The sequence below is a fragment of the Molothrus aeneus genome, chromosome Z (assembly GCF_037042795.1).
Source record: "Molothrus aeneus isolate 106 chromosome Z, BPBGC_Maene_1.0, whole genome shotgun sequence".
NCBI lineage: Eukaryota > Metazoa > Chordata > Aves > Passeriformes > Icteridae > Molothrus > Molothrus aeneus.
In genome coordinates this window covers 13,534,309-13,556,228 of record NC_089680.1, presented here as the reverse complement: position 1 = coordinate 13,556,228, position 21,920 = coordinate 13,534,309, and the positions used below count along the sequence as shown (strand labels likewise).

The window sequence follows — 21,920 nt, the reverse complement described above, 5'->3', positions numbered from 1 at the left end:
GGGCGGGAGCGCGCGGCGGCGGCGCGGAGGGATGTGTGTTAGTAGGTCAGGGCTGCGCGGCGCGGGGCTCATAGCCCGCATGCCGGCCGCGCCGCGCCGTGACTGGCGGCCACGACCGGCCAATCGGCGCCGGGCGCCGCCGGGAGCGGACCAATGGGAGCGGTGGAGGGCGGGTCGGGGCGGTGCGCGGGGCGGTGCGCGGTACAGTAGGTCTGTGTGCTGCGATTGCATAACCGCCGGCGGGGGCGGGGGGCGGTGCGGGGGTGCCCGCGCTTACGTAACCGGCGCGGCTGCAGCGCGCTGGGGGGCGCTCGCTCCGCGCAGCCTCCGCCCGCTGGGGCGCGGCGCCTCCGCTCCGGCGCGGCGGGGCCCGAGCGCCGCCTCCCCGCCCGGCGCTGCTGCTGCTGCTGCTGCTGCTGCTGCCGCCGCTGCCGCCGCTGCTGCTGCCGCCGCCGCCGCCGCCGCCGCCGCCGCCTCGGCTCCCGCCGCGGTGCCGGGGTGCCCGGCGTTATGGGGGTGTGGCTGCTCGGCGTGCGGGAACCGAGCCCTCGCACCCGCCGTCTCCGCGCCATCGAACAAGGACGCGGGAGCCGCGCTCCCGAGGCGCGTACTCGCCGCCTCGCCACGCGCACGGGCGATCCGCCGGCGGGTCGCGCTGCGGCTGCTGTCACTCGCGGAAAGTAAGGGTGATAATCGTAAAAGGACGACGAGGAGAGAAATGGCAAGGGGGAAGGAGCCCGTGGTGGCCTTGCTGGGGCACCGCCTGGCCCTGGGCTCCGTGGGCGCCAAGGTTTGTCCGCCGGCCTTCGTGGCCGTCAAGGCTGAAGGATTTCGGTGGCGTTGCTTCATCTCCGCCCTCGCCTGTGAGCCGGCAGCGCTGAAGTGCTGCGCAGAAGCGGGGACGCACTTCAGAGAAGCTGGGTCCCGCTGTCCCTGCCCAGGCGATCCCCGCCAGCAGCCCCCCGTCCGCGCAGCCCGAGCCTTGCCTCCCGGTGAGCGGAGATGCCGTGGAGAGCCTGCTGCTGCTTTGCCCCCTGTAACCTCCGTTTTAGAAAGTGACACATGGCCAGCAAGAAATCCAGTTGTCATCCCAGAATGGGTTTGAAAGCACACGTTTGATTAGGTGTGAGATACGTATCTTCCTCTTTTTGTCCTCACGGAAGGTTTGTATCTCCATCTCTTTTTTTTTTTTTTTCTTTCAGAAGTAAAATTTATGGAGACAACAGAAAAATTTCTTTATTAAATCCTAGTTGCAGAACGTGAATGATTCCTGATTTCATTCTGTTAAACACTTACCGAAATAGTATGGTCCTCACCAGCATTATCCTGGTACATTACTCTCTCATCCTGTATTTATATGTCAACAGAGATAGCTCTCTGGAGTAAAGCAAACCTAACAGAAAGCAAATTTAGTCTATTTTTTTGTTTATCTCAGCCCTCAGTGTTTTAACCCATAATATCCCTCCACAATAAAATCTAAGTACCTTGAATCCATTTCTGGATTATTTCATGGGTTATTTAATATGAAAGGTCTAAATACCCTTTGCTCACATCGGTTTACCCCTCTTCCTTTCCTACTTCTAATATCTAGCATATGCAGCCTTGTTAAAGGTAACAGACTATGGAGCCCACTGTAACAGAAATGGGGACTCAAAAGCAGCTCGAGTCCAAAATCAACCACTGCCTCCACCTGGAGGCTGCACAATCAGGGGTTTTTTTCCCGTGCTTCCACTTGCCAGTGGATAACAGACATGCAGAGACAGTTGGCATGCTACTGGAAATGTCAGACATGAGATCCAGCAATAAGCTTGAAGACCTGCTTGCTCATAAATATTGATGGCTTACTTAAGGTCTTAGGCACACTGAAGAACCTGTGTGAGGAGTCTTGTGCAGCACACATTATGTCCCTCACATATTGTACCAATCCAGTGCACTTAGTTTTCAGGATTGTCAAAAGCCAAAGTAAATCCTGAAACTTCAGCAGCTTTTTTAATTAAATGGTAGATATTGTTTTCACTGTGATAAGTGGTTTCTTATGAATCCTGGGCATACACTTTTAACAACATTAACTCTCATATCTAGAAGGAAAAAAAATAAAAGCAGTAGTTCAAATTTGCCTTCATGACTCAGGTTCTTGAAATTCTAGAATTCTAGAAAGAAGTCTCCAAGGCAAATAATATCCTTCCTATGTGGGTGGACAGTCTTGGAAATAATATTCCAGATGGAGTTTGGTCACCTATTTGCTTATGTGTTTGTCTCTAATTATAATCAGCCATAAAAACAGACCTGATCTTTCTCCCAGATTAGTAGCAAAGATATATTCTATCTTTTACATTACCTCTATTTGGTGAAGGTCAGGAAAGTCTAAACCTTTTACAGCAAAATCTGGTCTTACTCTTCAGATCTTACAGTGGGCACTTGACAGATTCAGGGATAAGGTGGGATGCAGGGCTGAATGCTTATGTGGTTAAAGGAACATATTCACCACTTTTCCACCTCTCCTGAGATACAGAAAAAATAGCATGGATGAAAGACATAGCTTTGTGTATTCTGCACAAAAGGAGTCTAAGGCTTTTGGGAAAACTAAAAAAGAGAATCATTCTGTGATTATCCACCTCTGCTGATTTTCCTATTGGAGAGATGAAGTAGGTCATGAAGATCTTCAGCTAAATTCTCAGCTGACTCTAGAATGGTATGATTTATACTTGCTTTTGGACCACACAATATTAACTTCAACTCCTTTAGAATTCATAGGTATTTATTGCTACATGACTTAAACTCTCTTAACACTACCTCTGATTTTGGCTTAATGAGAATTTCTAAGGCTACACTGAGTCATAGTACTACATGCAAGTCTAGAAAGGCATTTGAGAAGCAACTAACAAAAATGTAACAGAAGTAATGCCTGTCATCTGAAACATTGGTTAACACCTCGGCATTCAGTTGTGTCCATACCTCTTGGGCTTTCCATAATATCAGCTTTGAATATGACCCAACTTGAAATTTAGAATCAGATGAAAATAAAAGTTCCAATGTGTCCAAAGAAAAAAGGCTTTCATTCCTCACTTTTATTATAGTCCACATACAGTACAATGTAGTAATTGAAATAAATATGGAGCAATATAAGAATAAAATGTTTCTTAAGATTATGCTCTACTAAACACATTTTCATGATTTATTTATATGTGTAGACACACACACACTCTCTGAAATTAACTGAAGAGATGGTGACTTCTGCTGTCACCCTTGGTTCTCTTGTATTGGTTTCTTTATATCTGTAGGAGGTTTATTACATAGCAATGCAATTACAGAAAACTATATTCACCAATCTTTTTATATATTTAATGTGATCAGTGCTCAAAAATGTTTGAAACTAACTGACTCCTCCAGGGCTTTCTGCTCAAGAAGAGCAGTAGTGAAAATTCCATAAAATAGATGAGATTGTGATTTTCTAAAGATCAAAGACAGAAATAAAATGCACTAAAGAAAAAGGCAAGTCATTTGACTACAGTTGAAAGTATTAATCAAAATATTTCCATGCATCTGGGAACATTTGTGGAAACTGTTCTGGAAAAATATTTGTGCTGTAATGTACTCTTGCTAAAAGCAAACCCGAGAGAAATAGACGTTCACATTGTAACTTAGGCAGACATAAGTGAGGCAATGTTTACTGGAACTGTTAAGTGTGAAGAAACACCAAAAATTTCACAATAAGAGCATGGACTAATAAAGAAAATTTACATGATACTTTTGCTCTGCAACAGCCTACTTAAGGCTTCATGGCTATTCATATGACAAACTAAGGTTATGGGGTTCAAGTATTTTAGATGAGTCTAAGAGCAAACAAAAATATCCTGTTTCTTATGTCACTAATGCCAGTTCTGCTCATAGAGCATGTTGCCCACTTAGATTGAGAGACAATATCAGGAACAGCAATATCTCCAGGACTGATGGAAGTATCTGATTTTACCTAACTACTTTAAACACAAAGAGAAGTATTTTCAAATGTTCTTTTCATTAATGAACACGTATACTACTAATGTGTGTAACACTCTCCTTACTGAGGCTCTCAAGATAATGCTGCCAGTGTTGTGGAAAGTAGAAACATGTAGCACCATTCATTTTCAATATTGGACTGGAAAAAAAATCACTGGAAAGCCCTCAAGAATGTGAAAATATGCCATTTTATGAAGTGTATACTATGCATCTAGAAAGTGGGAAATGCTAAGAATATCACTGAAGAGAAAAATAATCAAAAAAAAGAAAGATAAGTCCTAGCTTCCCTCTTCCCATGACTGAGTAGCAGATATGATCAGTAGGAAATCTGGAGCGCAGCACATAAAAACACAGGAGAAGGAAAGCCAGTAGGTGCTCTGAGTGACTGAGATGGCAAGGCACACCTTACACCCACATTAATTTGAAAGGAAGGTGGAGATGACACAGAGATAGGAAAGATCAGCAATTTCTTATGGCCAACAGCACAGGAAGGAGAAAAGTGACAGGTCGTTGCCATTGGGAACTGCTTCAGGATGGTGAAACAAGCTCTCCACACTAGGTTCTACTTTGTGGCATCTTGCTCAGAAATTGCCAAGGACCAGTGGGGTTTCACATGTGTACTTACTCAGAGCGGTTGACTTTTTAATCACTCTGATTAAATGAGACAACCCAATAATTTGGAGGATTTTGCTGTGAAATGAGGATTTCTTGAGAATTAAGATCAGTTCTACTAGAAGGGACCAAAGATTCTTCATGTCCAGAGGCTCTCCTGGTCTGCAGCAACTGAAGCAACTGCTGGTAGGATCTTGTCTAAAGCCCCAGCAGATGAAATTTTATGACAGAAGCAGGCAAACTACTCCCTCCAACACCTTTTCACACTTTCCCTTTAAACAGTTTTCTGTCCATGTGGATATGAGCAATCTTACCTCCAAAACAAAATAAAAGTGTCTTGCGTAAAAGTTTCCCAAATGACAGAATTAACACAAACCTCATTCAGTTAGTCATCTAAATGCAATTACTCAAAAAATGATAATAAAAGTCACAAAATTCACTGCCTGGTCTCCAGCAGAGCCAAGACAAGGGAAAGTCAAAATTCTTAGTCAGAATCTTTTCAATATGACCTAACACTATTCACTGCTACTTTTCTAGTCATCTATTTTTTCTGCTTCATTTGTCATACTCCAAGGTGAGAAATGTGTAAAGAAACCAGTGGGATGGGGGTTTTTGGCAGTCATTTCTTAAACACAGTTGCAACTTGGTCTTGCCATTTAATCTTTGTTCACATTAGTCATCCCACTGACTTTGATGATTTACATGTGTGATTAATCCTGACTTCAATTACAGCACTAAATCTTTAAGAAATATACCTCGCTTGGTTTACCAAGATGTTTGGAAATCAGTGTGCTTGACCACTGCAGGCAGAAAGACACTGGGGACAGATATTTTTCTATGACGTTGTGTTTTGAGATAGGACACTGAGAGCAAACATCTCACCATGGGTTTTTACAGCCACCATAACAACTAAGAATAGTAAAATGCATATTAACATACTGAGCAGTTGGCTCTCCTATCACAGTAATTATCAGTGAATCATTTGGTGAAACCGCTACACTTTGCAAAATAATTGGAAATGTGTTCTGCTGAATAAAAATTTGAATAGTAAACTTAAAGACAAGAAGAACTGTAAAAAGTTTGTCCCACAGCTATGATTATCAGAAGGACAAGAAGAAGCCTTTGTTCTGTGCAGGGAATGATTCTACTACTGTTTTATGGTTATTGTACACTAAAGCTGTGCAGGCACTGAACAGGTTAATTATAGCCTTATTGAGAGAATGAAGTGTAATTCTTAGTCCTAGACCCTTTCCCTCAAGAACTGTAAAGAGTCTGCAAAACACCCTTAGCAGAGATCACTGAGAAGCATGCTCTTGGCTGTTCAACAGCTGTTGTTGCATGGTCTTTACCATTTAAAGGTTAGCAGATAGCTTAATTCAAAGTTTTGTTCCTGAAATTCTCTGCTCTGCTGCTTGGTAACAGGAGAATGAGACATTACATTGCTGTAATTCCTTTTCATCCTCAACATGCTCAGGTGACTAAAGTTTTTCCTTCTACAAATGCAGAAGGGAAGTATCTTTCTTGCCAATGAGTCCAACTGGGACCTAGAGGTGTGAGAAACTGGGACTGCTACAACTCAAGTCCAGAGCAGGACTTTGTCTGACAGACGTTTGGAGAAACATCTACCAACCACTGCTGGTATAAACTTCTTTTGCACCAGTTACTTCCTACCTTTTGAGCTGCAGAGCTGTAAATCTGGCATCCAGAATGGTGGGTAGAAAGTGGCCTAATATGCAAGAAAAGACACAAAGAGCAAAAGTGAGCTTGCCTTTTGTGGCATAGCCATTAAGACACTCACCATGGGAGAAGGGTATCAGTGTTTATTACTTACAGGGCAGTTTACGTGTTCAGCTGGATGGACCCTAACCTGAAGAATGTCCTGTGTTAACAAATGTATCTGTGGTAATAAACAGTCAGTCATCATGGATCTTGAACCATGGATTCATACAATGGCATGTGGGTAACCCTGGATGGATGCCAAGCACCCACTGAAGCCCCCTCTGCCTCTATCGCTCCCCTCTACAACTGGGCATGGGAAAGAAAGTATAGCAAAGGATTCTTGGGGTTAGATAAGGATCACCATCATGCACAAAACTCAAAATTCTCATTGGGGATAGTAATTTAATTTAATGCTAACAAAGAGCAGGATAAGTAAAATATAGCTTAAAGACACCTTCCCTCCACTCCTCCTCATTCCCACCTCTACCTCCTCCCCCCCAGTGAGAGAAAGGACAGAGTGATGGGAAAGAGGAGTTACAGTCAGTACATCACATGATGTTCTTACTGCTGTTCAGGGAGAAGTCTTCCTCCTGCTCTTGTGTGGGATCCCTCCCACAGGAGATAGTCCTCCATCAGCATCTCCTGTGTGAGTCCATCCCATGGAAACAGTTCTCCATAAACTGCTCCAACCTGGGTCACTGTTCCACACAGTGCAGTCCTTCAGGCACAGCCTGCTCCACCGTGGGTCCCCAACAGGGTCACAAATCCTGCCAGGACACCTGCTCCAGCATGGGCTGCTCTCTCCATGGGTCTGCAGGTCCCCGCCAGGAGCCTCCCAAGGGCTCACAGCCTCCTCTCAGGCATCCGCCTGCTCCAGCCTGGGGCTCCTCCATGGGCTGTGGGTGGATCTCAGCATCCCCATGGACCTCCATGGGCTGCAGGGGCACAGCTGCTTCACCATGGGCTGCACCAGAGACTGCAGGGGAATCCGAGCTCTGGCACCTGGAACACCCCCTGCCCTCATTTTCCAGTGACCTCAGTGTCTGCAAAGTTGTTCCTTGCATGTATTCTTTGGCACCAGTTACAATCTGCCCATTAAGGGTTTTTTTTTACATATTAAATATGTTATCACAGAGGCCTTACCATCACTCCTGACTGGCTTGGCCCAGAGCAGCAGCTGGTCTGTCCTGGAGCTGGCTGGCACAGGCTCTATCTGACATGGGGGAAGCTTCTGGCAGCATCTCACCGAAATCACCTCTGAAGCCCCAAAACCTGGCCACACAAACCCAACACAAATGGTTTAAGTTGGAAGGCCCAAAACCTGGCCACACAAACCCAACACAAATGGTTTGAGTTGGCAGGGGCCTTAAGGATCATCTAGGTCCAACCCTCAAACATTTGTCCAAACATGTCCTGAACCACTGTTATTCCTTCATAAAGCACCACATGGAAAAGCCTAATTACTAGTGGGCTAAAAATTAGTTCTCAAAAAATAAGTATGATAGAGACTTACATAATAACGTGTACACAGTTTTCTTCATTGTATTTCATGCAAGAAACAAATGTTAAATGCAAAAAATAGTTAAATGTAGTAACAGAGCAGGGTTGGAGAATATGTGGTCCAATGAAGCCATTCAGGCTCAGAAGTCTTTAAACAAAGCTATTTCAGGGGTACCTTATGTCTCAATGCCTCTGTATGCCTTTACATAGGAAATGGAAATATAGTTTTTTATCTATTTTGACAATCATACTCTCATTCTTCAAGCTTAAACACCAGTACATCAAGAATATTCATTAGACATCTCTTATGTTAGAACAGATAGACATGGATAAAATTTATTACAAAATTAAGCTGGAACTAGAGAAAAGGAAATCCTGATTTAGTGTTGCATATAACTATGTGGCTGCAAACTTCAAAGCTAAAAGTATCTTCTCTATAGAAAAAATTAATTCATTTATGAATTCATACCTGCTGCTAACAAGAGTAATATGGGAAAGAAAACACACAAGAAAACATTAAACTTGACCGTAATCTTGCTTTTACATTGAGCTATCATCAACACAGGACAAAGGTTGGAAATAGTATACTCATTTGAGTAATGGTTCAAAATGTCCGTAGTGTTAGTGGCAAGCTAGGCTTACCTCGTATTGTTGGTGAAATATTTTTATGTTAAGCAATTAGAAAAGTCCTTTGAATTAGCTCTAAAAGCTGAGCTGTGGCACACCAAGAAGGAATGAGGCAACAAACTGAAGGGATGGAGGTTTTTTCCCTGCTATCCCATTACTGTTGCCTGCACATGGCACACACCCTTGCAATCCACCCAACCTCCCCTCAGAACTTGGCAGAATCTGTTCCTTATGTCTGCTAGTGATGACACATCCTGGAGGAAAATTTTCTTGAGATTTGTTAAGTTAACTTCTGAGGTGCCTTTCCTCATGTTCAAACAGAGGAGAAACCAGAAGGGGAGATGACAGAGCTGGGAAGTGTTGATGTTTGTCCAGGGGCAAAAGCAGTTGTAGCCACATTAGTTTGAGCTGAAGTGTGAAATATTATCTGTGAACTTCTTACTGAGCAGCGAGAGAGCCACGGTCCAGAATTAAGTCAAGGGAACCAGACTTCCACTGCTCATGGTGATGAGTACAAAAAGATCCATAAACTAAATATTCTCTCAAATATCCCCAGAAAACAGTCTAAGGAAAATAAGGGATCAGCAAAGCAAGACTTCCTGAAAATATTTAACACCGAGCAAACATGGAAAGAGTAAGAGATTATTCCTTTATCTAGGCCATGTCTCAAGTGCTGTCCATGCAATTTGTGTAAATAAGCATAGAATTTGCCTCCATAGTCTACAAGTTCTATGGACAATGATTCTACTGGTGTTTGGTTCCAAACATATTTGAGAAGTAAAATGTTATTTCCTTGATATTAATAGCCTTCTCAAATATGAGCCTTTTCTCTTTTAAAATGAGTATATTTCTAGAAGGAACAACACAGACCACCTTAATCTGTGGGAGCTTAGAAACACGGTTTCATTACAAATGTCAACTAAATGGTAGTTGATGCAGCTGTACTCCTGCCCTATGTACCTGAGCTAAATTCTGCTTGGGCTAATTAGCCATGAAAGAACATCGTCAAGTCTCAGAAGAACAAACATGGACAATTCCTTCCAGACTGACATATTATTCTCTAACACAAAGCTGTTTTAGTTTTCTGACAACAATTCTCATGGAGATGAATTGGTGTTAGTTAAGCCCAGTGCCCAGTAACAGCAATGCAATAAAATGGTCAAGAACACTTGTCATCCAAAACCTCAATTTGCTATTTTGTTTACTGTTCCTTAGCTATTATTCTTAGAATAGAATGTATTGCCTCATAAACAGAAGGAAAACAATAACACCTACTAAAAAGGATCATTTAAAGAAGTGTTTAGCAAGACCATTTTCTCAGCTGCAGGGTGTCAGCCTTCATTCCTATCCCAGGCTATAGGTAACATGCTTACGAAGTTTGTGAACTGGTTTGCTACAGAAAACTTGAGATCAAGCAAGCAGCAGATGATGGGGAAATGTGTAGTTTGAGACCTGATGGAAGTGCACTGGTACTCGCCAGCCTTTGTAGAGGTCCTTCACGCTCTTTTCCATTACAGAACAAGAGCACATCCTTTAAAGGATGAAGAGAACAGTGAGACACTCCAAAGCTGCCAGTAAAGATAGACTACCGCTATGATTACCACTATCAGACTGCCTTACCAAATGTATTTCCTATTCCCTGTTGCATTTCTGAGTTCTTATTGAGAAAAAAGAATACAGAACAAAAAACACAATATAAAAAAAACAAACCAAACTCTGAAGAACAAAAATACCAAACAAGCAAAAGAAAACAACCTACCCAAAACCACTACAACAACAACCAAAAAACCAAATAAAAAACCCTCACAGAACAAAATAAAACAAGGCAATTAGGACAGCTTGCTTGAATTTTCACTGACCTTCTGGATGGTTCCTGTGGCAATCACAGATCTGTGAACACGGTGAATTCTCTGTGCTGGAAAGAACTTGGTCTACCATCCAGATGTATGAAGTCACTCTGCAGTAAACATCAGTCAGCTGGGCTCGGTACAAGCGCACCATACAACAAAAAAGGGACTCTGCTGCTCCATCCACCCCAACAAAGGAAAGAGTTAAACTGAACCTGGAGAGAAAAAAAGGTCAAAACACTTCTTTACATGCACAGACAGTTTAATTGATGGGGGTCTTCTAATAATTGAGCCAATTTATTGCTCACCATCTCAATGGGTGTTGGATCCAGAACAGAAACTCCCCTAAAATGGGGTCAGTTGCAGGTCTGATACTAATTAGAGTAGAAGGAAGTGGATGTTGCACTGTCCTTCATGCAGCCTGACTCCTCCTCACCCTTCATTTACTTCTCCCATTACAGAACTGCTAGTCAAACATCTTTCTTCCCTTCTCGAGGCAGGCAGCTCTGGTCTTGCCTGCCTTTAAGGTTGATGACCATTGTAGCTTTGTGATGAACAGCCTGCAAGCCCAGGGTCGCCCAGCACTGAGGTACTTAATTCAACAGCCTGCCCTAGCACTGGAAAATCTGAAGGCCTGGCATTTTTTCTCCCCAGCAGACTGCTGAGCAGACTGCTAAGGAGCTGGGTTGGCAAGCTGGCATGAAACTGGGCAGGCTTTTGACTGAAACCTGCCTGGCAGGCGAGTTTGGAAATGTGCCTGTGTTTTGTCAGAAGATTTGTTAAAACAGACACATTCCCACAGAATGTTCTGATTTTGATTAATCAGCATTTCAGGGTGGGTAAAGTGTTCCCCTGGAAGATTTCTGACTATCTTTGTCTACAATAAGCTGCACATTTGCAACATTCCCAATTGCAATGATCCTTCAGTGTCTTCCACTCAAAATGCTCATGCTGATGATAGTGTAAGTGCTTCCCTCCAGGAATGCTAAGCTCCACCATGTCTGTCATGAGCAAGGGCAGAGTGCGACACAGGCAAGTACTCCAGGCCTGGGCTGTTTGGTATTAGAGAAATACTTTGCAGGCAAACAGAGACAAAAGGTCCTTCGCATAACTAAAGTACCTCACAAATATTCATACATATGAATTGCATTGCTCAGGTTAGTTCATCTCACACATACCTGCTCCCAGTTTACAATTTAATATTATGAATTACAGGCACTAAAACTGCTGAATTAGAAAAACAAAGCAAGCATGCAGGTTAAAGAAAAGAAACTCATACCATTCTCTGCTCTTCTTCCTGTGTCCTTGCTTCACATTACCACTCTGCCTTCCCACCCACCCCCTGCCTCCCTCACCCTCAGTGTGCCTGGTAAACATTTTAAAAGCCAATGTTACTTGTTTTCATCCCTGTCTTTTTGAGAATAACAACAAGGTTCTGCTTGCTCCGACAAACTGAACTTATTCCCAGGCCCTTCATTTCAAATTTCCTGGGATTTTACACACAGGAAACCCAGAGGAGCATAAGCCTGTCACACTTGTTTTTTGTTTTGGTTTAACTGATTCATTTATTTTAAGATATTATAGAACATGTACTGCCCTTTTGTGCATCTGTGATCATGAGATAGACTGGGTTTAAGGGAGGGCCAAGTCACAAAATTCACATACAGATTTTGTTTTACTGAAATCTGAGGAATTGCAGATTTGAGTGTTTGGGTTTGGACAATCTGAGGAACATTCAAGGATTCAAGGATTCCTATCAAATTAGCTGTGGAACATTTATTTTTCCTTTCTCTTCCATTCCTACCACTTTGGATTTTACTTCAGTGATTGTGTTTGCCATGATTGGAAAAATTAACAAAAAAGTCATCATTATTACATTATCCTTCTGCTGGGATTAGAAGGAAGAAGGAACAGAAATGTCCCACTGAATGGTAATAATACTTCCCACATTTACAGTCACCTATGGCTAACTAGTTGTCAGTAATATCTGAATTACTCAGAGGTAATATCAATAGCAGTGACAAACTCCCTACTGGATTTTATGACCAAGGATTTTCAGGCTCTTATTTTTGAGGTCAAGTATCTCTTTCTCGGGAAAGTGAGGAAGCTATTAGTTTGAAAATTAAAATATATATCTGAAAGAAGACATTTATGTTATAAAGGCTTTCTTAAGGTAGTGAGTTTCTCCTGTTTCTGAAGACTCAGAGCTTTCTCATCTTCTCTACTGATATTAATTAACAGGTGATATTTTGTCCCTTGTCCATCAGTGCTTATCTTGTACTTCAAATTCATCAAATTTTTTGATGAAGGGATAATTTTTCTCTGGTTGTCTCTTGTTTTTGCTTTCTTCAGCTCTTGCTAATCTCTTGTTGCAGAATCCAAATTTACCCTACAATGTGAAAGTGTTGCTAGCTCTTTGACCTTTCTATTTCATTTCCTGCGTGTTGCTATATAATACTCTCTGCAGTCTTTTCTCTTAAAAATCACACATTTGCATGCATACTTTTAAAAAATGGAATTAACATCTTCAGGTGCAAAACCTTCTTCATTTTTTCTTTCACAAGTTGGTGGAAAATACATTTTCAAGCAATATAAATCTTGCCACTACTACATAAGAAGAAAAACAGTGGTAAATGGAAGTCTAAGTGAGAAGAAGTGGAACTGTGTGAAATAACATTTTGAAAGATACTTGGATGTTCAAATCAAGAGAATAGTTGATTCTGATAACTCAAAAGAAATTTAGTTTACTAAAGGGCTAAAGAACATATTATGCTTGATATTTAGCATTAATAGAAAAATACAAACTTGCTTTTTTGACTAATGGTAGCAGCATAAGGTTGCTAGATATATGAGAAACTGCAAGTGTAAAGATTGATGCATCTAGTAAATGCATGTATCAATGTGCAGATTGTGACTCTAACAGAAACATACTTTCAAATAAACAATCATGCTATGGACTAATATGATCAGGGGTTGATGGCCTACACCAAGAACCTAATGGGAAAAGGAGTCAGGAAATCCTGCACATAGATGACAGCCAAGAGGTAATCTTACAAAAATAAAAATAAAAATATAGGGAAATAAAAGTGAAAATAAAATTAAAATTAAAATTAAAACTAAAATAATAAAATAATAAATTACAGGAAGTAGGAAAGTGATTGTAGTAAAACAAGGAAGGAGGCATAACAGGAGAATGAGTAAACAGAGGTTAGGATGGTCAGTAAAGATGTCAGAAGCAAACTGGATGCACAGATTAATGGGGCTGGACTGAATGACATTGACTAATTCCGCTATTTTGGGTAAGCTACAGAAGACAGAATCTGACTGTGAGAACCCGTCCAGTCTTCAGAGTGCAGGAGGCATAAAAATATCAAAAACATGGTACAGAAGAACCATATGCCACCAAACAGTGGCCAAGCATGAACTGCAGGTGTTTTTTGTTATCACCTAACCTCAGATAATGGGACACAATAATCTAGTTTTCAGTTAAAGTTTCTTAGTATGGAACTGATATATTCTTTACATGTTCTCTCTTACAGATGTGTTTCATGACTTAAATTGACCCAGTTTATTCCAATCATAACTGCTGCCTAAATATCCTTCTGTAATTTGAAAATAATTAGGCACAGTCTTTCTGAAAAAAATAAAAACCCCAAACTTTAGTAATAAACCACATCACTGGATGTAGAAATACCATTTGTTATATTATTATTTTATTTCAACTTGGAGATTAACGGAAGCATAGAATCACTTTTTCTGCTGTTCTGTTCAACCTTCTTCCTTCTTACTCTATTTACAAATAGAAATATTTATTTATATTTATATTTATGAGTAGAAATAAATCTATTTTCATCAATAAGCCTCAGATGTTTCTCACACAACAGTTTTCTGCAACAAACCAAAAAAACTACCAGTGTTGACACTTCTGCCCTTGCTGACTCTACCAACCAAGCGAATATTTAACTGACTGTTCCTATGGAGCCTTTTCTCTGAACCTTATTCTACACAGGATGCAGCAGCAAGAGAGGAAGAAATGTCTTATGCTCCTCTTGCAGAATCTGATGGCTCAGAACTACACATTAGAGAAATCTTCCTTTTTGCAGAAGATACAAATCTTTTTGACAAGGGTATGCCCAGGTACCCCAGATGTCATCTGTTTCCAGGAACATGCTCTGCTAGTCTTCAGTTCACTATCACCGTTTCTGAGTGCAGAAGAGCACCTCCCATGTTTGTCAGTAGTTTTTCTTTGATTCCTGGCCTCTACAGGGCAACAACCTCACCTTCTCAGTGGAAGAAATGAGGGCAGGCTCCTCTTTACAGCAGCATATTTAAAGGTTTAACTCCAAGAACACCTCACACCTAAAGAGTCAAAATGTGGTTTTTTTGAGATTTGCACACTTCTTGGCAGATAATGGTGAAATAAAACCCATGAAAGCTAATTTTTTGTTAATTGGATGGGGCTTTAACCGCACTCTACATGCCTACCTTCAGACACACTTTTTCGGTGTAATACTGCCAGTTTTCATGCTTTTACTGCAAAAGGGGATTTATGCAGTGGCCACTGCACCAGCACAGAGTGTTTTCTACTCCCCCAAACTTGGCTAAAAGCAAGCAGTAGTGCTCCATGTTACTGCTTGAAATGGCTACACTCTGCACACAGGATCATGTCTCTCCCAGCCGAAAATTATGTGTGTTCACTGCTGGCTATGTGCTGAGCAGGTAGGTGTTTAACAGCAGAGCAGAGTGAGCTCAAATTTCCCATTGTGAACTACCAAGGCTTTTATATTACAGGTATCCAGCTTCCTATCAGGTTCACATCAAACTTTGCAGTGTCTGGAAATCCAGTCCTTGGTTTGAGGAGTGAAGCAGATTAGTCTCTGAATTGCAGCTAGAAAAACCTTCATAGCACCTAGGGACAGCAATGTTCCCTGGCACATTCTTTGTCTGCCATACTTCTATATCCTGTCTCTTCATAGAGCACATGCATGGTTTTGAATAACATGGGTTTAAGACCATTTTTTTATTTGCTCTCTAGAGCAGTATCAGGTGCATATTTCCATTTCCAGGCTCTGTTTAAGTATCTGATCATCACCCGTGCACAGATGCCAACAGTTTCTATTTCCTTTTGCAAGATGCTTAAAAAAATCAGGTCATTACCAGCCGTCTGCTGAAGGTGGAGTAACACGAATGAACATTACTGGCAAAAAATCTCCAAGAAAAAGGTTTATCTTTGTCAAGGACTGACATATGTTTCTTAAAATCATACAGGATTCACTTTCAAAGCATTTTGCTGCTGTTACTGATTTTGTTGTTGTTATTGCACTGACAAAGCTCAACATTGTTCTGGGCTCAGTTTTGTGAGGATGCCTCCATTGGCATGTGCAAGGAAAGCTAGCCAAAAGACTTTTATTTCCTGAACCCCAAGGTGCATGCAGAGCCTGAGTGGTGTGCAGGGCTGGAGTCAAATGGCTTCCTGCCCAGTGCCACACTGTGGGTAGGATGTGGCACCTCAGGCACCCAGCAAGATGGGATGTCGCAAGCAGCTGCCTCAGCACAAATCTGTATTTTAATATGGCCCATTCCAGGCAGTATTAGGCACCGCAAGGAGATGCCCAGCTAGGAAAAGCCAGTCTGTGGTCCTCATCACTGAGATGGAGTTACTGAATCCTGAAGGGTCACTTAGGCCACTCTCTCCAGTTTGCCTCTTCATCAGCTCAGCTTCTTCACTCTTCCAGTTATATTTCGTCCTTGACCTTCAGCAAGGTGTTTGAAGAATAAGAATTATTACACTGGTTTTACATTAAAAACTTTATTTTACATTGCAAAAATTGTGTGTTTGATATAAGTTTAAATAAAAGGTCTAATTAAATTGTTGAAAAAACTGAAAAGCAGTGGCATGATGGAGAGAAAAATAAAGAAAAAGGTGGAGTCAAAAACAACTGTGAGGGTGTAAAGATATCTCTACATCTGGTTGCACAGGTGACACACCCTGCCCAAACCAAGCCTTTCTTAGGCCAAGCATGCATACACAAACTTCACTGGTTCTGTTTGGCCTACAACAAACCTGCAAAGTAATTGATATCTGTACAGAGGAGCTCCAAGCGTATGCAGCCTGTTGCAGCTGAGTGTGCTTTCTACAAACCTAACCTGGCTGGTGAGTAGTATCCTAGAGCCAGTTTCAGTGGGAGGACACTGGTGTAAGGGTGTGCATGTTTCAGAAACCCCCTGCAGTGACAAACTGACATTTTTACACACTGCTGTTTCAACTCTAGTGGGGGAAAGCACCATGAGATGACAGAGGTTAGGTTTGAAACTCGAAAAATATTTGTATAAAGTTGTGTTTTGTGATAGCCCAATATCACAACATACCAGACACAGTGTGTTTTCCCGCCTCTGTAACAAGGGGTCTGCTAGTAGCTTTGACCTTCACACCACAAGCAGTTTAATATTTCTAGATGTCTGTGTCTCAAATGTAGCTATATTGATGATAGTGATTTTTGTGGACCAAGTGGTGTTAGTTTTAGTTCTGAGGCTAGATTAGATGCAAAGGGCTGTTGAAGTGGCTTAAGATAGTGACAGCTAAGCAAGTAACTCCTACTCTTCTCTTTAGACCAAACAAAAGCTTCAAGTAGTCTTGCAAGTTCTCTAGTTTTAAACACATATAAAGTGCAGCCCTCAGAAATTACTTCAAAAGAGAAGTAAATTTAAGGAAATAAATTGGATTTTCTTTTACCATTTTCTGTGTTCATAAAAATAAAATTGCCATAATATGAACAGCAGGGGGAAAATAAGCAGTGAAAGAACATCACCATTAAAGCACTCATCGTGAAGCTGACAAATGTATTTTCATAGTATTATTTGAGTTCCAAAGATAGCTCTGGAAAAGGAGGTCAGCCTGGAATTGGGGCATTAAAAAAATGTTGGCTAAAGACAGGAAAGGTCATGACTGTTTGCACAGTGCTCTACTTTCTCCAGTAAAAAAAAAAAACCCAACAATAAAAAACAGTTAAGGAGAGATGATGATTCAGTGCTGGAGGAAAAAAAAAGCAGTGTGTGTGATTGGTGAGCACACTCGCCCCATCTATGAAATCATCTACATGCGTGGCTAGATGAACATCTGCTGCATAAAGTCAGCACTGGTTTCAGTATGCCACAAAACAATTTGGCTTTTGCTTATTTTCTGAGGAATGGTACAGGAAGAATATATACTATACCCGAGTAGCTAATAATGTAGCATTTAATAATGACATCAGTGAGCAAGCAATGCTAATAAAATTCAGCATCTTTGTCTCAAATGTGTTGTTAATCCAACATGATTCAGAAATGGATGAACGGGGGTGGGAAAGTAATCAAGCATACTTGTTTATGTTATTTCCTCTATTCTTTATCAAGAAAACTAAATGCCAGCATGTGATCAGCTCTGATTCCAGCACACAGTCATTTGCAATGAGTGTTTTAATGGACTGCTCGAACTGACGGCAGAAATGAGAAAGATCATGTCACAGATTCAGCATATACATAACAATATAAATCTGGCCTGTATTTATCAGTGATTAAGTATGACAGGGAGTAGTAGCTTATCCAGGAAATTCCATATGCTATGTGGGCCAGATCCTCAGCTGGTACAAACCAGTTTAGCACCAGTGAAGTACTAGCAGTACAGTAGGGATGATTGTAGCTGCCAAGTTTGATGCTGCACGATGTGTGATATTCTATGCCAATTATTTAACAAGCTTATTAGGTATTTGCATGTAATTTGCATATAACCAACTTCCTTTTTTGAAAGCCTGCACTCTAGTACTGTGGGGGTGGAAAGCAGCCTTGCTGCACAAAACCCTCTGCTTAACTACTGAGCATGTAAAAATTGGTGGAGGTTTTTATAGCCACTCATGTTCTGTAGTTCCTTACATATGACTGACAAACTTATATGGCCTCTTCTAGTAACTAAAACTGGTGGCAAGAAACTTGTTTCTAGGAACTGCCCCTGAGAGTCTTGGCCTCTCAAATCCTGCCCCAAAATCATGTGCCTTAGAGCAGTCACAAAACATTGATTACATATGAGCACGTTTAATTCTACAGATCCAACTGAGATTTGTGCTGGTAAATTTCAGTCAAAAGATTATAATCAACCATGCTTCCAGGTATTTAGTCTTCTAATACAATGCTAGTAACTTTCACTAGAGAATTACTAGGAGATGCTTGGGAAGTTCCCTCTGTGGAAATGATGGCTGAGATTTGGTAGCCACCAGTAGGCAGGCACACATTATTTCATTTGCTCCACCCCACCCAGTTCCTAAAAAGTCAGCTCTCATGAACTCAGTGTTAGTAGACTTCACATGCAAATTCACTTCTCTAATGCAATATTTACATCAGAGGAGCGTATGTCATGATGCTGCCATTTACACTTTTTTCTTTGACGTGGCTTTGGAATGGTAAACTAAGAAGGCGTTGCACAGTCCTCTTGTATTCTTTCTGCAGAGGAAAGGGTGGAGAAAGTCATGCCACCGTCTGGTGGAGAATGGCCTTCTAAGTGCAACAATGTTCAGGAGTGCAAAACTTGGACTTCGGGATTTTCTGGGTTCTTCCCTTAGTCCCAGAGCACATTGTAAGGAGTTAAGAGTCAGAGATTCTTTGAGGTTTGGGTTGACTGCAAGAAACTAAATTCAGGACAATTCTCTTCAATCCATAGATTTCATCGCTTGGGAAGATCATGCACATTAAAATGGAGCCTTACAAAAAGCTGTGCATCATATAACCTGCTCAAGGATGAAGTCATGTCCTGCACCATGAGCTTGATTCCTTACTCTGAGAGGCAGCATGACAAAGCAGGGCAGAATGAAGCCTAGAATGCTTGAAAAGTAACTTTTTAAGCCCCTCTGTAATCTAACTGTAAAATAGATGAACAGCTGCTGGTTTTCTGTTTTGGAGCAGGATCTACTGATTGGCAAGATCATTAAGTGTCCAGGAACACAAGAAGCTCCTTAAAAAGCTGCAGTTTCCTGACTTGTATTTCATTACACTTTCTCCCTTAAGTTAGAGAAAGGACAGAAAAGTACAGGTCAGCTGAAGTGAGTGGCTGAGCACCTGTTGCAGATGAGCTAAGGCACACTAGTAAAATGGGAATGTCATATTGGACTTCCAACTGCTAGCAGGTTTGATGAGGGACCAGGCTCTGATTCACTCCTCAGTGAGCAAGGGCATCACACTCTGACCTAGATGGGAAGCTTGTTTGAGAGGATACCAGAGTGACGATAACACCCCAGTACAAATTATTACTGGCAGCATGAACTTCATGTCTTACAAAACATTCTCTACAATAATGAAATAAAGTAAGATGAATGCAGCGCAGATTTTCTTCCACTAGTACAGAGACTGTCTGCTACTTCAGTTGCTCCCCTTGGTACTCTCTAGAACATCCTCCAAAGCCTAGGTCTCAGGCAATGTTCTTTCTCTTCATCTTAATACTTTTTCCTTTGCTGCAATAATTTTCACTGTGCTCCTTCTTCTGGCTCTTCATTAATTTGAAAGGCCAATATCAACACGTTTTGGCACTTGCTGTGCAAATACATACCCAAGGTGAGCTCAGTGTGGTATTAACAATTCCAGCTCCAGTGCTGCCATTAGTTCTCTCAGTGCAGACATCAAACAACAATATATTATCTTAACGCAAAGCTGTCAACTGCTTACTACGTTATACCTACTGTATAGTATTCCCAAGCCAAGACTATATTAACAGCAGAGTTAGGACAGAGAGCATAGATTAAAAATGTGGAGAAAATAACCATTGCAAGAATACTGCAATTATCCCCAAAACAAACATTAAAACCCCTTACAATTCAAAGTTCAATTTATACTAATAGAAATTCACAGTAAGGTCATCAAAACTACCTCAACCGTGACAAGTAGTGACAGCCTGCAATAAATAAGCATGTTAGTCTTATGATACCAACAGCTGCTGTAGTATCAAATATTTCTACAGTTTAAAAGTAATTCTTTCTTATTCATATGCTGTCTTTTCAGTGAACTCATATATGGACAGCAAATACATGCCTTTTTTTTGTAGCATGTGGAATGGCCTTCTTCTAGAATAGAGTGGAAAATACAGGAAAAATGTATTTATGTTGGACATAGAAACACATGGGTTTTATCAAAACCCATGTGTCTTAATGCTCCAGAGTCTCCAGAAAGAGCCGTAGCTCTAATGTAAATTGGATCACCTGCTTTTATAATGTATATTTTGACTTGCATCCACAGAGTTCATGACAACAAAATAGCACACACCCCTAGCATGTAATTACGTGTTCAACTGCCTACAGTGTAAATCATATGCCCTTTAAAAAAAGTTACTGGCATATAATTAATTAATGAAATTATTCGGGGTTATTGCCCACATGCCAGCAATATTTGCTAGAGAAAGTTTACATTCAGGTTTAACCAGTTTGCAGCCCTGCTGGCTTACCACATTATTTTCCATGATAATGGTTTTATAAAAACCACATTTTAGAGGAAAAAAGCTGTGGTATAAAATAAGGCTGGAAATAAACAGCATTTGAGGGCAGTGGCATCATGCAGCAGCACAGAGCTGCAAGGGAAGAGCCTGTAGCCCATCAAACTCAGGCAGAAAGGGTGAGAGCAGCTATTTAGGGAGAAGGAGGCCTAGAGGTCACTTACGCTTGGCAGCATGTTTTGAGAAGTTGTGTATGATCACCCTTCTGGCTCCTACTGGGAAAGGAAGCATCAGATGAAAGGAACCAGGAGCTTCCCCCATAACCTGGCACTTGAGGGGCAACTTTGGCTTGAAAAAGGGCCCCATTCCACATTGTGTGTGTCGCTCTGACCTTTCTTTCTTGTTTGGAGTCTAGCCTGTCAAATTTTGTCCCTTAACACCCCAGACCCAGCAATGTGAGGTAAAGTTATGCCGCTGGCCCTAGAACTGTATTTCCTTTGTTTGCAACTGTTTAAGCAAATTCCTCTTAATCACTTAATGTAATTTATACATATAATTGTGGACACATGAGTATAAAGAGGTAGCCATGGCACAAGAAATGTTCTTGGAACTGCCTTTGCTTACACCAAGGGCTGAATTTCGTCCAGTATTTTTGCACAGAAAGGCAATGTGTAATGTTACCACAACACATTTGCTCTGGCACTGTCTCACTGCTGCTGGCACAGGCACAACTCTTTGATATTGAGTAGGTAAATGATTTTCCTTGCCAGCTTTCTATCTGTAACTTTGACTACCAGTAATATTTGCTAGCTACCATCAGTATGGCAGCTTTTAAGTTTCAGTTGTAGCTCAGACATTAAAACAGAGCTAGAGGCAACGCCTGTCCTAACAAGTCACGATATTCTGTGATGATGCACTTCTGCGTCATCTCAAAATGACAGTATGTTCCATGAAAAAGAAAAGGAAGGGGGTGTAGGCTTATGTCTGCATTTATCAGAAAGCATAAAAACACATTTCTGTCTTCATTCCTGTGAACAAAATTCATCCACAGCTCTCCATCAAAGAACAGACTGCAACATTGTAAAACAGTCAGTAAAAGCTGGGTGAGGTTGGGTTTTGGGATGGGAAAGGAAAAAGGTGAACAGCTATATTAATACCAGATTTTAACTCCT

General features: G+C 41.3%; 1 protein-coding gene and 1 long non-coding RNA gene across 2 annotated transcripts; one reads left to right on the top strand and one right to left on the bottom strand.

Moving 5' to 3' along the window:
- The first annotated feature begins 79 nt into the window (after nt 1-79).
- LOC136569004 (myristoylated alanine-rich C-kinase substrate-like) lies at nt 80-1,105 on the top strand. The gene has a single exon (XM_066569270.1). The coding sequence runs from the start codon at nt 80-82 to the stop codon at nt 1,103-1,105; it is 1,026 nt and encodes a 341-aa protein (XP_066425367.1).
- A 6,101-nt stretch (nt 1,106-7,206) lies between these two features.
- Nucleotides 7,207-10,826, bottom strand: LOC136569421 (uncharacterized). The gene is made up of 3 exons (XR_010785343.1): nt 10,610-10,826; nt 10,314-10,516; nt 7,207-7,599 (listed from the first exon to the last, which is right to left on the bottom strand). It is a non-coding gene; the product is annotated as an uncharacterized lncRNA (long non-coding RNA).
- Between the last annotated feature and the right edge of the window lie 11,094 nt (nt 10,827-21,920).

Coding starts and splice junctions, on each gene's coding strand:
- LOC136569004 (XM_066569270.1), top strand. CDS start 80: ATGCCGGCCGCGCCGCGCCGTGACTGGCGGCCACGACCGGCCAATCGG.